At 42.7% G+C, this 14949-nt stretch overlaps 1 protein-coding gene across 3 annotated transcripts in view; it reads right to left on the bottom strand.

The window, feature by feature from the left end:
* ATM (ATM serine/threonine kinase) overlaps window positions 1-14949 on the bottom strand; it is a 3174581-nt gene that overhangs the window by 1562194 nt on the left and 1597438 nt on the right. For all 3 annotated transcript variants that reach the window (XM_044072618.1, XM_044072619.1, XM_044072620.1), the window contains one exon: window positions 9886-9985. In XM_044072618.1, the coding sequence (XP_043928553.1) occupies window positions 9886-9985 (100 nt within the window). The remainder of the gene's footprint in view (window positions 1-9885; window positions 9986-14949) is intronic.

Raw genomic sequence — 14949 nt, 5'->3', positions numbered from 1 at the left:
CCAAATACAACCAATTTTTTTTAAGAAAGATTTTATAATTTCAGTTTTTACATCCTCAGGAAGGTTTTGTGTATGTAACTAAGCAAACAGCCTCTTAACAGTTTCAGTAGCAACAGCTCCGGAGGTGGCAGTAGCTGAATCATAAGCAGACTTTAAAGAATGCTTAGTTACTTGATACACAGATACAATAAGATTACACTAAATTGATACTTCCTTAGACAAGAGAAAAGAACATATAATTTTCCTCATATTGTGAGCTTGATAATTAAGAATTATAAAATAAGTGCTGGAGGGCAATACACTTCTTTCTCAAATCTTTCAGAGGCTTTCTCATCCTTACCACAGAGGGAGAAAGAAAAATTTACCAGGTGTTTAGCAGCAGCAGCTGGGTTCAAAAAGAAAATGACTGCAGGGTCTGACCTGGGGTTAGAAAATAAAAACTTCTAATATTGAAGAACTTTATACAATTTATTGGATTTCTTAGGGAAGCAGACTGACTATCAGGCAAGTTACAACACATTCTCCAGTACTGGAAGAACAGGAGGAACTGCTGTAGGTTCAGGAAATCTTTGTTGCAATAAATTATATTTCTTGAATAAAATGGAAAATCATTTATTCCCACTGAAACAACAAATTCATTTTGGATATGGTTTCATAAAAAGAAAATCCTTCTAAGGGATTATAAGAAACAATCACCCCAGAATCAGAATCCTGAGGAGAGAAAACAGTTGCCACTCACAATCATTTGCTCAAAGTTCTGAACATCTATAGACAGTGAATAATCCTCTTTCTCTTACTAGAAACACTAGAACTGGTAGGGTCAACATCCTGAGCTAAGCCCACAAAATCACTCTTGTCCAAAATAACAGAGACAGCAGAAAATAAATGTCACCTTTCTGGTTCATTTTTGAAATAAATTTAGACAGAAGCAGACCTGCTTTTGACGGTCAAAACCTCTAGTGACAGAAATCTCAGTTTGATTAGGCAGAAAAGTATTTCCTGACCTTTTTTCCAACAAAAACGACAAAAGCGGTTCTCCCTTCTCCACCAAAGGCACTCCAACTGCTACAGAGGATGCGTCTAACCCCCAGTCTAATGTGGCTGTAGGGAATACTCCAGGGAGATAGGAACTAATAGGTTGCTCTAAACTGAAGCTGGAAAATATATACAAATCCCAGGAAACCCGGCCTCCGTAATTGGTAAAACAGGAAGGTAATAAAAAAGTTTTTTTCTAACAAAAAAAAAGTGAAGAGCACTTTAGCCCCAAAAATAATGTAACACCACTTTTACAAGGGAAAATAGTTCTAACTTAGCTTTAACAACTTTTTTCCTCAAAAGTAAAAAGCAACAGTTCTGGTAAAAGGGGATTAAAAGTCACAAGATAGACTTTAAAAAACACTAACCTTCTGACAGAAAATGAGATGTAGAAGTTTTTTTTCACAGAAGGGAACCCATCTCCCCAGCAATGAAGAAACGTTAGCTGACTTTCTATCCATGAAAACCTACAAAACAAATGTTCTTCATAGGCAGGAAAGCTCTGAAGATCTTGGCATCCAAGCTGCTCTTTTTCTTCAGCTTTGCTCAAGGTGGTTACTGACTTGGGAATGTGGAAGGTGCCCTTAAACTCTGGGAGCTGATTGGCTGGAATATCATTAGCAGGCTACAACCCATTACAGCAAAGGCTACTGCAGAAGTGATAAAATGAATAACATCTCAGACTACTACCTAAGTTACCAGTATTAAATTTTTCTTCCAAGAGCCTACCTACAAGTCTCATTTCCACCACTCAAAAGTATAAAAACATGAAAAGTACAGTTGTGTACACTTACCATAAATGTAGATGTTCAAGTGTATTCACTGTTGCAGTCATTACATTTGGGTAATCCTGCTGGCAGGTTGCCCTCAGCAGGCCTGAATTCCAAAGTCTTGGGTCCTGCGTTGGCTGCTGTCGCTCCTTCCCTGACGTCAGGTCGTCAGGGTTATAGAAGCAGCAGCTGACACCATTTTCTTCAGTTTTTCTTGCCCCATATATATTCATATTCACAAATATACCAATATAAATTTTACTCATAAAATGTAGCAACACCACAACAGTAGGAAGGAAAGATAAGATCCAAAAGTAAAAAGGGGGAAGGCGGGTGGGTAACCTGGACTGCAATAGTGAATACACTCGAACATCTACATTTATGGTAAGTGTACACAACTGTACTATGTTCTTCATGTTTCACTGTTGCAGTCATTACATTTGGGTAGAGTCCCAAAGCTATGGTTGGGAGGCTGTAACTAGACAGCAGTAGGAGCGGCTATGATGCCCTGCAGAACTGCAGTGGCAAAGCCTGCCCTGGATTTAGTGTAGAGTGGCAGATGATAGTGCTTTGTAAAGGTGTGCACTGAACTCCAAGTAGCTGCCTCTAAAATGTCTGTGGTTGGAACTCCCCTGAGAAAGGCTGCTGAGGTGGCTGCAACTCTGGTGGAATGAGGCCTAATGTCCTTAGGCAATGGCTTGCCATGGTGTAAGTAGCAGAAACGAATGCAGTGCCCTAGCCACTTAGATATAGTCTGCTTTGAGATAGACTTTCCTTGTGATCCTGCAGCATATGCCACTAGTAATTGCTCTGTCTTCCTGAAAGCTTTGGTTCTGTCCAAGTAGAATCTAAGCTGTCTGTGTACAGCCAAATAATGCAGAATTCTCTCCCCTTGTTCTGTGGACTTGGGTAAAAGGTTGGCAGATGGATGGCTTGGTTAACAGCCACACTGGACACTACATTAGGCATAAAAGTTGGGTTTGTTTTCAGGGAGACCCTGTCTGGATGAAAAATGATGAAAGGTTCCACAGCTATGAGTGCCTGTAGCTCCGAGACTCGTCTTGCAGAAGTAATTGCTAAGAGCACAGCTGTTTTCCAAGATAAAAACTTCATATCAGCAGTAGCATCTGGCTCAAAAGGAGGCAGGGTGAGCTTTTCCAAGACATAGTTGAGGTCTCATGCAGGTATTGGTAGTCTCCTTGGGGGCCTTAAATTTTTGGCTCCTCTGAGGTATTGCCTTAATAAAGGGTGAGAAAAAAGTGGTGGCTTTGTATTGTAATGAGCCAAAATGGCAGAGGCATGAATTTTTATTGATGAAAAAGATAGGCCTTTGTCCAGCATCTCAGTTAAGTATTGCAAAATCTGAGGAATATTTGGTACCTGTATCAGTTCCTTGTGCCTGGTTCCAGGCACAGAATCTCTTCCATTTTCCAGCATAAGACTTTCTAATACTAGGCCTTCTGGCTTCCAGAATGACATCCATCACAGCTTTACTGAAAGGTGTTTTTTGTGTGACTACATTATTCGGCATGCTGCCAAGTTTAATGTCCTGAGTTGGCTGTGCATGATCTGATTGTATTGCTGGAACAGTAGTCGAGGTATATGAGGTAAGGTCCAAGCTGGGTATAGAGATAAGTTTCTTAGTATTGGATACCAGTACTGGTGTGGCCAGTCTGGGGCAATCAGTATCATCTTTGGCTTCTCCTGTCTGACCTTTAGGAGCACATTGGGGAGGAGAGGCAGTGGCGGAAAGGCATATACTGATTTTCCAGCTGAAAGATAGGGTGTCCACTTTCCATGCTTGTCTGTGATAAGTCCTTGTGCAGAATCTTTTTAGTTGGTAATTGAGAAATGAGGCAAATAGATCTATGTCCAGGCATCCCCATTTCCTTATTATCATGCTGAAGTCTTGTGGCTCCAGCTTCCACTCGTGGGGATCCATGAGATTTCTGCTTGGTTCATCTGCCAGAGTATTTTCCTTTCCTGGCAGGAATTGTGCCTGCAGATGTGCTTGGTAAGTCAAAGCTGTTTCCCACAAGGTCATGGCTAGTCTGCAAAGGGGGTAAGAATGTGTGCCCCCCTGCTAGTTTATATACCACATGACTGTGGTGTTGTCTGTCTTTATCAGTAGTTGTCCTGGATAAAGAAGGTCCTTGAAGGCTGTCAGGGCATTTTGAACAGCTAACATCTCTTTTTGATTGATATGTAGATGCATTTGGTTTGAGGACCATGTGCCCTGAATGCATCTTCCTGCCATGTGGGCTCCCCAGGCATAGTCTGATGCATCCATTGTTAGTGTCTGCCTGGCTGGAGGTAATGTGAATGGCTGTCCCTTGATTCTGGTGACAAGCCTTTGCCCACCATCGAAACTCCTGTTGCAGGCAGGGTATGAGAGTAATGACTGTTTCCAGACTGTGGCAATGTTGAGTCCAAACACATTTGAGGTACCATTGAACTTTCCTCATATGCAGTCTTGCATATGGAATTAGTAGGATGCAGGATGCCATGAAGCCCAAAGCCTGCAGAATTTTTCTTGCAGATAACTGGGCTTTTGTTGCCAACATTTTGAAATAGGTAGTCGGTTGCCTTTGTTTGTCTGGCGTGAGATAAGCCATCTGGGCAGTTGTATTCAAGCTTGCACCCAGAAATATTATCTCTTGTGGGGGTACTAGTTTTGATTTCTTTTTGTTGACTGTGTACCCTAGGCATGTTAGAAGTCTTTTCACAAATGCCATATGTTGAAGAAGAATGTCCTTGTTCTCTGCTTGAATGTGACAGTCGTCCAAGTAAGGATATATTTGTATTACTCTTTGTCTGCAGAATGCAATTACTGGTGCCAGGCACTTTGTAAAGACCCTGGGCGCAGTAGATAAGCCAAAGGGCAGTGCAGAGAATTGGTAATGCATTGAACCAGCCTTGAATCTTCGGTATCTTCTGCATGATTATCTGACTGGTACATGCAGGTATGTCTCTTTTAGGTCTAAAATCACAAGCCAAGCATTCTTGCCCAGCATGGGCAGAAGCTGCTGCAAAGTCAACATTTTGAATTTTGGAATATCCAGGAAAGTGTTCAAAATAGATAGGTCCAGTATCGGCCTCCAGGCCTTGTCCTTTCTGGGTACCAACAACAGTCTTGAGTAAAATCCTTGTCCCTGCTCTTGCTCTGGTACTTGATGAATGGCCCCCATGTCCATGAGGGATGAGACTTGTTTTTGTGCCTCTGCCCATTGATTTTTTTGGCAGATCTGGCCAGCCGTTTGCCTTTGGTAGAGTACAGAAGTGGAACTTGTAGCCTTGTGACACTGTTTAGAACCCACTTGTCCTGGGTTATGATGTTCCAATTTTGAGCAAAAAGTGCTAATTTTCCCCCTAAGGGTGCTGCCAGAAGATAAATGCTTGGTGCCGGCAGGGGGAAGTCATTGGGACTGTTTTCTGTATGTTTGTGATCCATCTTCTCCAGCTTTGGAGGTAGAAGCACCCCACTGCTTGTGCCTATAAGGATCTTGACCCTGGGATATGCTCCTAGGGCGTCTGGGTCTGCCCCTTTGAGGTCTGTCTGACACAGGAAAGGACCAATTTTTTGTAGGCCAGTGTCTACTAAACCTAGGTGGCTGTACCTGTAAAATATCTTTGACAGTTTGCATAGATTTAGCTTTGTCCTCCATTTTCTTTAACACCTCGACTGTCTTAACACCAAATAAAATATGCTGTAAAGCTGCATCTAGTAATTTAACTTTAACATGATCAGGCAGATTTTGTTCCTTTAACCAAGCATGCCTCCTAATTACAGAACCCGTAACTGCGGCCCTGCAGGAGGCCTCCAAAGAATCAAAACCACATTGCAAAGTATGTTTTACATCTTGTTCTGCTGCATACAATCTTCTTCTTCTTTCAGCTGCTCCCATTAGGGGTCGCCACAGCAGATGAACTGTTTCAATTTCTTCCTGTCCTCTGCATCTTGCTCTGTCACACCAACCACCTGCATGTCCTCTCTCACCACATCCATAAACCTTATCTTAGGCCTTCCTCTTTTCCGGTTACCTGGCAGCTTCATCCTTAGCATCTTTTTCCCAATATACTCTGCATCCCTCCTCAGCACATGTTCAAACCAATGTAGTATTGCCTCTCTGGCTTTGTCTCCAAACCTTCCAACCTGGGCTGACCCTCTAATATACTTATTCTTAATCCTGTCCATCCTCATCACACCCAGTGCAAATCTTAACATCTTGAACTCTGCCACGTCAAGCTCTGACTCCTGCCTTTTTGTCAATGCCACTGTCTCCAACCTATATAACATAGCTGGTCTCACCACCCTCTTGTAGACCTTCCCTTTCACTCTTACTGGTACTCGTCTGTCACAAATCACTCCTGACACTCTTCTCCACCCACTCCATCCTGCCTGTACTCTCTTCTTTACCTCTCTTCCACACTCACCATTACTTTGAACTGTTGATCCCAAATATTTAAACTCATTCACCTTCGCCACCTCTACTCCCTGCAATCTCACCATTCCTCTATCCTCCATCTCATTCACACACACATATTCTGTCTTAGTCCTGCTGACCTTCATTCCTCTTCTCTCTAGAGCATATCTCCACCTCTCCAGGGTCTCCTCCACCTGTTCCCTACTCTCACTACAGATCACAATGTCATCTGCAAACATCATAGTCCACGGGGACTCCTGTCTGATCTCGTCTGTCAACCTGTCCATCACCATTGCAAATAAGAAAGGGCTCAGAGCTGACCCTAGCTGTAATCCCACCTCTACCTTAAACGCATCTGTCACTCCCACCGCAGACCTCACCGCTGTCACATTACCCTCGCACATATCCTGTACCACTCCACTCTTACATACTTCTCTGACACTCACATCCACACAATCGCACACTTACTTGAATCCGATCGGTAACTTTCCACCATAACACTGAAAATACCGAAGCAACAGAAATGGTCAACCGAATTCTTTTCCTAGGAAAAAATTTGAGTTTCTGCTGCTTCGATATTTTGCAGTTTAGCGAAAATAAGTTAGATCAATCAGCATTCGCTTTTTTAAGTGTTCGAGGATATAATATAGACCCTATTTTTAAACCCCATCTTAGCCTTCGCCACCTCTCTCTCTGCCATGCACCTCATCTCCTTATACTCGTCTACTTTCTTCATCTGTTTGACAATCCCACTTCTTCTTCGCCAACCTCTTTTCTCTGTATACTCTCCTGTACTTCTTCATTCCACCACCAGGTCTCCTTGTCCTCCTTCCACTTTCCAGATGTCATCCAGTGCCTGTCTTAACTCTTCCCTGAACATCACCTCACAATTACCCTTTTTCAATTTCCACCATTTGATCCTTGGTGCTGCCCTCACACTCATCCTCCTCTTCTTGATCACCAATGTCACCCTACAAACCACCATCCTATGCTGCCTAACTACACTTTCCCCTGCCACCACTTTACAGTCTCCAATCTCCTTCAGATTGGCCCTTCTACATAGGATATAATCCACCTGTGTGCATCTTCCTCCACTCTTGTATGTCACCCTATGCTCCTCCCTCTTGTTAAAATACGTATTCATCACAGCCATATCCATCCTTTTCGCAAAATCCACTACCATCTGACCTTCTGCATTCCTTTGCTTAACACCATACCTACCCATCACTTCCTCATCCCCTCTGTTCTCCCTTCACCAACATGCCCATTGAAATCTGCTCCAATCACCAGTCTCTCATCCTTGGGTACAGTCATCACCACTTCATCTAACTCGCTCCAAAAATTTTCTATCTCATCCATCGCACACCCAACTTGTGGAGCATATGCACTAACAACATTCATCATTACACCATCAGTTTCCAGCTTCCTAAACATCATTCCTTCAGGATAATGCCTATGCCATTTCTCCTCCTATCCACACCATGATAAAACAATTTGAAACCGCCTCCGATACACCTAGCCTTGCTCCCCTTCCATCTGGTCTCTTGCACACACAATATACCAACCGTCCTTCTGTCCATCATATCAGCTAGCTCTCACCCTATACCAGTCATACTGCCAACATTCAAAGCTCCGACCCTCACTATCACAGTCCTAGCCTTTAACTGCCTTCGGGCATGCGTTCTGCCTCTTCTCCTCCTTCGGCAAACAACAGCCCAATTTCCGCCAGCATCCTGTTGGCCAACAATACTGGTGGCAGTCGTTGTTAACCCGGGCCTCGACCGATCTGGTATGAATTTCTGTACTGTTTTCTGCATGTATGGTTTGGCAAAATTTTACGCCGGATGCCCTTCCTGATGCAACCCTCCCCATTTATCCGGGCTTGGGACCGGCACAAAGAAATGCACTGGCTTGTGCATCCCCAGTGGCTGCTGCATACAATAAATCCTGCATTTCCTTGTTTTCTGCACATTCAGAATTTAACATTTTCTGTTTAAGCAATCCCATGACATGTTGCTGATATTTAAGCATATGAAATTGACAGTTTAAGGCCCTTATAGCCAAAGGTGCAGAGGTGTAAACCTTTTTTCCCCATCTATCCAGTGCCCTTGAATCTCTGACAGAGGGGGTTGGGTTTTTTGCAGTGGAAGCCTTAACCCCCTTTGGACCCTGTGAGATAGTTTCTGGGTCAGCAGCAGGGTTTTTAAAAAGAAATTTGTGTGAGTCAGGAACCCTGTAATATCTATCAGGCTTAAGAGGAACTGGGGGTAAGGAGTCAGAGGGTCAGACTAGACTCCGAAAACACATCTACAATGTCTAACACAGGTGGAATGGCTAGAGGCCTGTGCTGAGGTAGTAATAGAAAATCCCTGAGCCCCTTTTTAGATTCTGAAAAATCTTGGCTCTCCCAGTGGAAATGCTCCCTCATAGTGTGCAAGGTTTCCCCAAAGGAATAGTCCTCAGTTGGAGATGCTGAAGGTATAGATTTCTTCAGCATCAGAATCCTCATAGGGGGAAAAGAATATTCATGTTCAGAAGAGGAATCAGAAGAAATAGAAACCTGATCTGAAGATTCATAGTCAGTGTCTTGCCTAGGCCTCTTATCAGGAGGGGGATGGGAACCCCTGATCAAGGTAAATCAAGTCTTCGGCCATTTTGAGCATCTGTTTTTTGGGCATAGAGGACTGTCCACGTGACTCTTGTGTTTGTTTCCTTGATTTAGAAGGTGCTTTAGTCTTTGCCTTTGAAGCTGAAGTCATTTTAATATAAAGATGTTTAGGTCTGAATACACCCTCACAAGCCGGTACCTGCTCAGTGGCTCCGGACCCATCTGAGGGATTAGCGTCCGAGTCTCCAATACCTTGAGTATACAGCGGCATGGTCGACTTCACGTGGGAGTCGGTAGGGGCCTGCGACTCTAAAGTATCAGGCGTCAGGAGCTGCAAAAGCGCCTCACTGACAACTGGCTTAGGAGAAGCTTCGTCGGCGGTTTTGGGCCTCGGTTGTTTTTCTCTATCCTTTTCTTTGTGTTTTTTTGTAAACTCCGGTAGTCAGATGGCTATCCGACGACATTTCAGGTTAATTAAATCGGTGTCCAAAAAAGTTTAAAGCAAAATCATACCGACGCTTAATAGTGCGTTGGTTAAATCTAGCACAAAACTGACAACCAGAAACGTTGTGATCAGGGCCTAGGCAAGGAATTCAGTAAGAATAAAAATCCTTATGAGGTATTTGCTTCTCACAAGAAATGCAGTAATCAACTTTTTCTGACATCGGTCTGGAGCAAGAAAACAGTTTCCCCAACAGGGTACTTAGCTTTATTGAAGACTTCGGATCTGAAACTCAAATATGAAAATCTCAGGAGTCGGCCGACCGGCACTTGCGAACTGCTTCTGCTTCGGGCACCGCGCGGCAAGAAAGACTGAAGAAAATGGCATCAGCTGCTTCTTTTATACCCCTGATTACCTGAAGTCAGGGAAGGGGCGACAGCAGCCGACGCAGGACCCAAGACTTTGGAATTACGACCGGCTGAGGGCAACCTGCCAGCAGGATTACCCAAATGCAATGACTGCAACAGTGAAACACGAAGAACATCCTGTATATCATTACAGATGCAAAATAAACTTTAAGTCTATAAAACAAAACATTTTGCAAACCCTTTCTGAGGTCTGTGCTGTCTCCTCAAATAATCAACAACTGCAAGCATGGTCCGGCATGATGTCTTATCCAAATTTCCATGGTTCAAACTTTCTGGCTCTGCCAATGAAAAAGATAAAAAGTTGTCAAGGAACAACTTGCTGTGGTCAGTACATTTTATTTGATGAGGGTATGCTTAAAAGAAAGTTGATACTGGTTTAATGGCATGCTCACATTTTCTGACAACTAGAATATGTCTTCAGATTCTCAGTATGTATAACGAATGAATGAATGATCTTATGTATCATAACATGATGTAGGTTTTTGAGCTTTCTTCCCCGGGTCTCAACTGAGAATCAGACATGCACAGCCAGACCAATTCTTTTAGCCAAACAGAAATATACTTACACAACTTAATATAAAAGTTAAGCAGCCAAGCTTATATTTGGACTCTCTGATAATTTAACAACCACTGCTTCCTGTTTTTCATTGTCCATGAACACAGATTAACTAAATTTCCTGACTGTAATGTGAAGTCTTTATGTAAATTACCTGCTTTTCTTAAATTGTCAATCTGGTCTAAAGGCAACACTCATCATTCAATATCAAGTACTGGCTGCCTACATCTCATCCCTATAATAAGTGCTGCTCCTTCAAAGCACTACTATATCAGCAGTTACCTTGCAAGGGACTTAATATAGCACAGCTGTGACAATCTTCATAATAGTAGATGATTAAAGTGTCCCTACCTTAACAGTAACCTGGATGGATATACAGCCACACTCCAAAAACTATCTGGCTATGATAAAATCCTAAAGAGTAAGATTCAAACCCAGTAGGTCAGAAGTGAGTGTTGTATAATGTATGTAGAAATAAGCCTGCTTGGTTGCAAATGTTAGATTCAAAAGCCATATAAAATGCATAATCCACATTTCCAAGGTATGACACACTCTAAAGATGGATTAAAAAAAAGTTGAACAACCTCTATCACTTTCCCAGACATCATTAAACAGAAGCTGGTGCTAAAAAAACCCACCATACTGTTGACACCTAGCTTCATTAGAATATTCAAGCAAGGAGTTCATCAGTGCGTTAAAGAAGATATGCAGTGCATTAAATACAATCATCACACATGGTCATCTTCTGGGCATATGGCTAAAACACCATACTCCTGTGGTGTTTGATAATTTTCTCAATCATCACACACTGCATTACAGCCATAAGAACCTGTTCAAGATAAATATTTAAACAACCATATTGAAATGGTAGCTGAACACAGACTCGACATGGCTAAGCATGTCTCAAAAGTACTTTCTGACTTCAACACAGCACAAAGACGAACAAAAAAAAAAAAAAGTACAGTTGTGGAAAATCTTACTGTAATGACAGATGTCCTTCACTTCACTCATTCATAACAAAAGGGATTCCCCGCCACGGGTGACCCAATGTCCGGCCAGTATACCAAAGCCTTTTACTACTTATATGATATGTATGTGGGATGTTGCACATATGCTCCCTGCGTATGTAAGGCATAAATGCAACATCCACACATACTATCCTCAGAACTGTATGCCCCAGAAGGGGCGCCCGTCTAAGGAAACAAGGTCAATCATACATCCATAAAAAAAGCAATACAGAGGGGGTTAGGAGGGAGGGATAGAAGACTGCAACAGTAAAGAGAAGGACATCTATCATTATAGTAAGATTTTACACAACTATATTATGGCCTTCTGTTCTATAAGCCAAGGTGGTACAACGGTAGCATTGTTGCCTCACAGCAAGAGGCTCTCCTGTTCGATTCTCGGTTGGAGTGCATTCTGTGTGGAGTCTGCATGTCCTCCCCACGATCGAGTGGCCTCCGAAAGACATGCGTGAGTGGGCGTGCCTTCGCTGAAGGTTGGGCATTGGGCTGGCAACTCGGCACCATAAAAATCTACTGCCAATCATTAGCAGACCGGAGTATGCTGTGGCGATCCCTAACCGGGAAAAGCCGAAAAGACAAACAAAAAATACTATGGCCTTCTGTTCTACTGTTGCAGTACTCATAACATGAGGGAGAGTACCAAAGCTCATGAAGAAACATGGGAGGAGGAAGGGGCAGTAGAGCTCTCTAAAAAGCCTTGAAGAATGGCCCTAGCAAAACTAGCTCTAGCTCTGGAGATTCCATCTAACTTTTAGTGTTTGGTGAAGATATGTACAGAAGTCCAAGTAGCTGCTTCAACAATGGAATTAGTGACCAAACCATTGAAGAACGCTCCAGAAGAAGCCACAGCCCTAACAGAATGTGCCTTAACAGAAAAAGGAAGGCTCTTACTATGAGAAATACAACAAAAAGAAATAGCCTTAGAAATCCATGAAGAAATAGTTTGCTTTGAAACAGGCAATCCCCAAGACATGGGTTGAAAAGAAACAAAAAGCTGATCAGATTTCCTGATAGCCTTGGTTTTATCCAAATAAAATCTGAGTTGTCTATGCACATTCAAGGTGTGTAGTACCTTCTCACTAAGAGATTGTGGAGAATGGAAAAAGTTGGGCAAATGAATGGATTGATTACGTGACAACTCATTCACATCCTTGGGTATAAATGAAGAATTAGTATGCAAGGACACCCTGTCCTTATGGAAAACCAAAAAAACGAGGAGAAGCCATAAGAGCATAGGAGATTACTAGACTATTGACCAGAGGTCATTTTAAGCTGAGCCATTTCAACCCAAAGTAATGCCACATCTGTACTAGTCAATACCGAAGACTACATTTAGTGATGACTGCCTATGTCCAGGAGGGTTGTGGGTACTATCCCCGGTAAGCATTTATGGTGCCCCATCCTCTCATCCAGATTCCTCTTGAATAGTGTCACAGAGGTGCTCTGTTCCAGATAAGGGCTTGAAGCTTAGACACCCACCTAGCTGAAGTCAAAGCTAACAACAAAACAGTCTTCCAAGAACAATGCTGCAAGAAAGCTGTAGCCGCAGACTCAAAAGGAGCCAAAGTCAATTGATCTAAAGCAAAATTAAGATCCCAAGGAGGAGGAACAGTCTTCCTGGGAGGTCTAATATGTAGGACGTCTTTGAGGAATTGTTTAGCCTCAAACCTAGAAGATAAAGGAAGAGATAAAGGCAAACAAGCAGAAATAGCTGACAAGTGGGCCTTGACTGGGGATAGGCCAACCCCGCACTGAGCAATTCATACAAATAAGAGAGAACCAGCAGAACATGCACAGTCAATGGATCGAAGTTATGTGAAAGACACCAAATGGAAAACCTCTTCCATTTAGTTAAGTATGATTTTCCTAGTACTTGGCTTTCTGGCCTTCTGCAGAACCCTAAACAGGTCCTCAGAAAAAAGGTGTCTAAAATTAATCAAAATCCTATCATCCACAGAGTCAGTTGCACAGTCAACAGGTGGGGATGGATAAGAGATCCTTTGTCTTGTGTGAGCGGGTCCATCCTGTGAGGTAACGTGATGATTGCCCTTTGCTAAATGCAAAACAGGAGGGAACCAATGCCAACTTGGCCAAAAGGCAGTCACTAGCAAGATGTTGGGTTTGTCCTGCTGAATCCTGAACAGAACTTTTGTAATAAGAGGAAGGGGGGGGGTTATGTATAAAGAAACATCCCCTTCCAAGAAAAAGATAGGGCGTCCACCTTTGAAACGAGACAAACTGGGACTCTGGCACAAAAAAGAGGAAGTTGTCTGTTCGCAGGGGAGGCAAATAGATCAATTTGAGGAGTACCCCACTGGTGAACAATGTCCAGAAACACATCCATGTGAAGCATTCATTCATGTGATTGAGTCAAGGACCTGCTCAGAGGTCTGCCACATAATTCTGACTGGAGAAGATGTACACTACCCAAAGAGTAACATGATAGCAATGACAGGTAGCCTGCAAAGAAATAAGAAGTTATGTACCTACCATAACGTTCCATGTTAGTTGTCTTCTCTCGCCTTCTTTCTTGCTTGATGGGTTCTTTAGCTCGAGAACTCCTTTTACCAGCTCGAGGCAGCCCCATATCCCATGATGCAAGGCAGGAAGTACCCAGATCTCGTTTGTTGACAAAAGGGCAATAACACCAAGCATAAACAAGACTTCCCAAAGGAAGAAGAAACTTACAGATGGAAAAAGGACCAGGTCTAAATGGTCTTTAGCATTATAGTTTCTTATACAAGGTCTGTCCAGGCCAGGGAAGGAGGAAGAAAGAGAGAAGACAACTAACATGGAGCGTTATGGTAGGTACTGTCAATCTATTCTTGCTTGATGGGACCGCGTCCCTAGCACCTCTATCCTGGGTGGCTCAATGGAACAAACTCTTGAGGACTGTAGAGCCAAAACTGGCTCTGTCCCTGGAGGCCAAGTCCAATTTGTAATGGGAAACAAAAGTGTGAGGAGTGGCCCAAGTGGCGCTGCACAAATAGTGTCTAAAGGTAGTCTAGCTTGAAAGGCTGTAGAAGTAGCTAAACTCCTAGTTGAATGTGCTTTAGGTTTTGAGCACAGCTGTTTTCCCCTGATCGTATAAATTTCAGTGATGACCGAAGAAAGCCATTTGGACAAAGTCACTTTAGAAACAGGAAGGCCTTTTTTATTATCCGCATAGGAAACAAAAAGTTGATCAGATTTCCTAAATTTTTTGTTCTGTCCAAATAATATCTAAGCTGACGGTGGACATCAAGATAATGTAGCTTTTGTTCAGCTCTATCTGAATAGTTAGGAAAAATACAGGAGATCAATGGATTGATTCAGATTGTTTTTGAAGCGACCTTAGGTAAAAATGATGGATTAGTTCTCAAAGATACTCTGTCTTTGTGAAAAATCAAATAAAGAGCATGAAGTTCAGACACCCTCCTGGCAGATGTAATAGCCACTAGGAATAAAGTTTTCCAAGAAAGATATTTCAGGAACAAGAAACAGCTGGCTCGGGGGAAGAATCAAGGATGTCAGCACTAAATTTAGATCCCACTGAGGAGGAGGATTCCTGATTGGAGGCTTTAGTAGGAAAATTCCTTTCAAGAAGGCCCTGCAGAGCCTATGGGACATAATATTATGATCTGCTATCCCGACATGAAAATTGGAAATAGCAGCCAATTGA

The sequence above is a fragment of the Protopterus annectens genome, chromosome 5.part0, assembly GCF_019279795.1.
Source record: "Protopterus annectens isolate FY-2018-M chromosome 5.part0, PAN1.0, whole genome shotgun sequence".
Lineage (NCBI taxonomy): Eukaryota > Metazoa > Chordata > Ceratodontiformes > Protopteridae > Protopterus > Protopterus annectens.
This window is presented reverse-complemented; position numbering and strand designations above follow the sequence as displayed.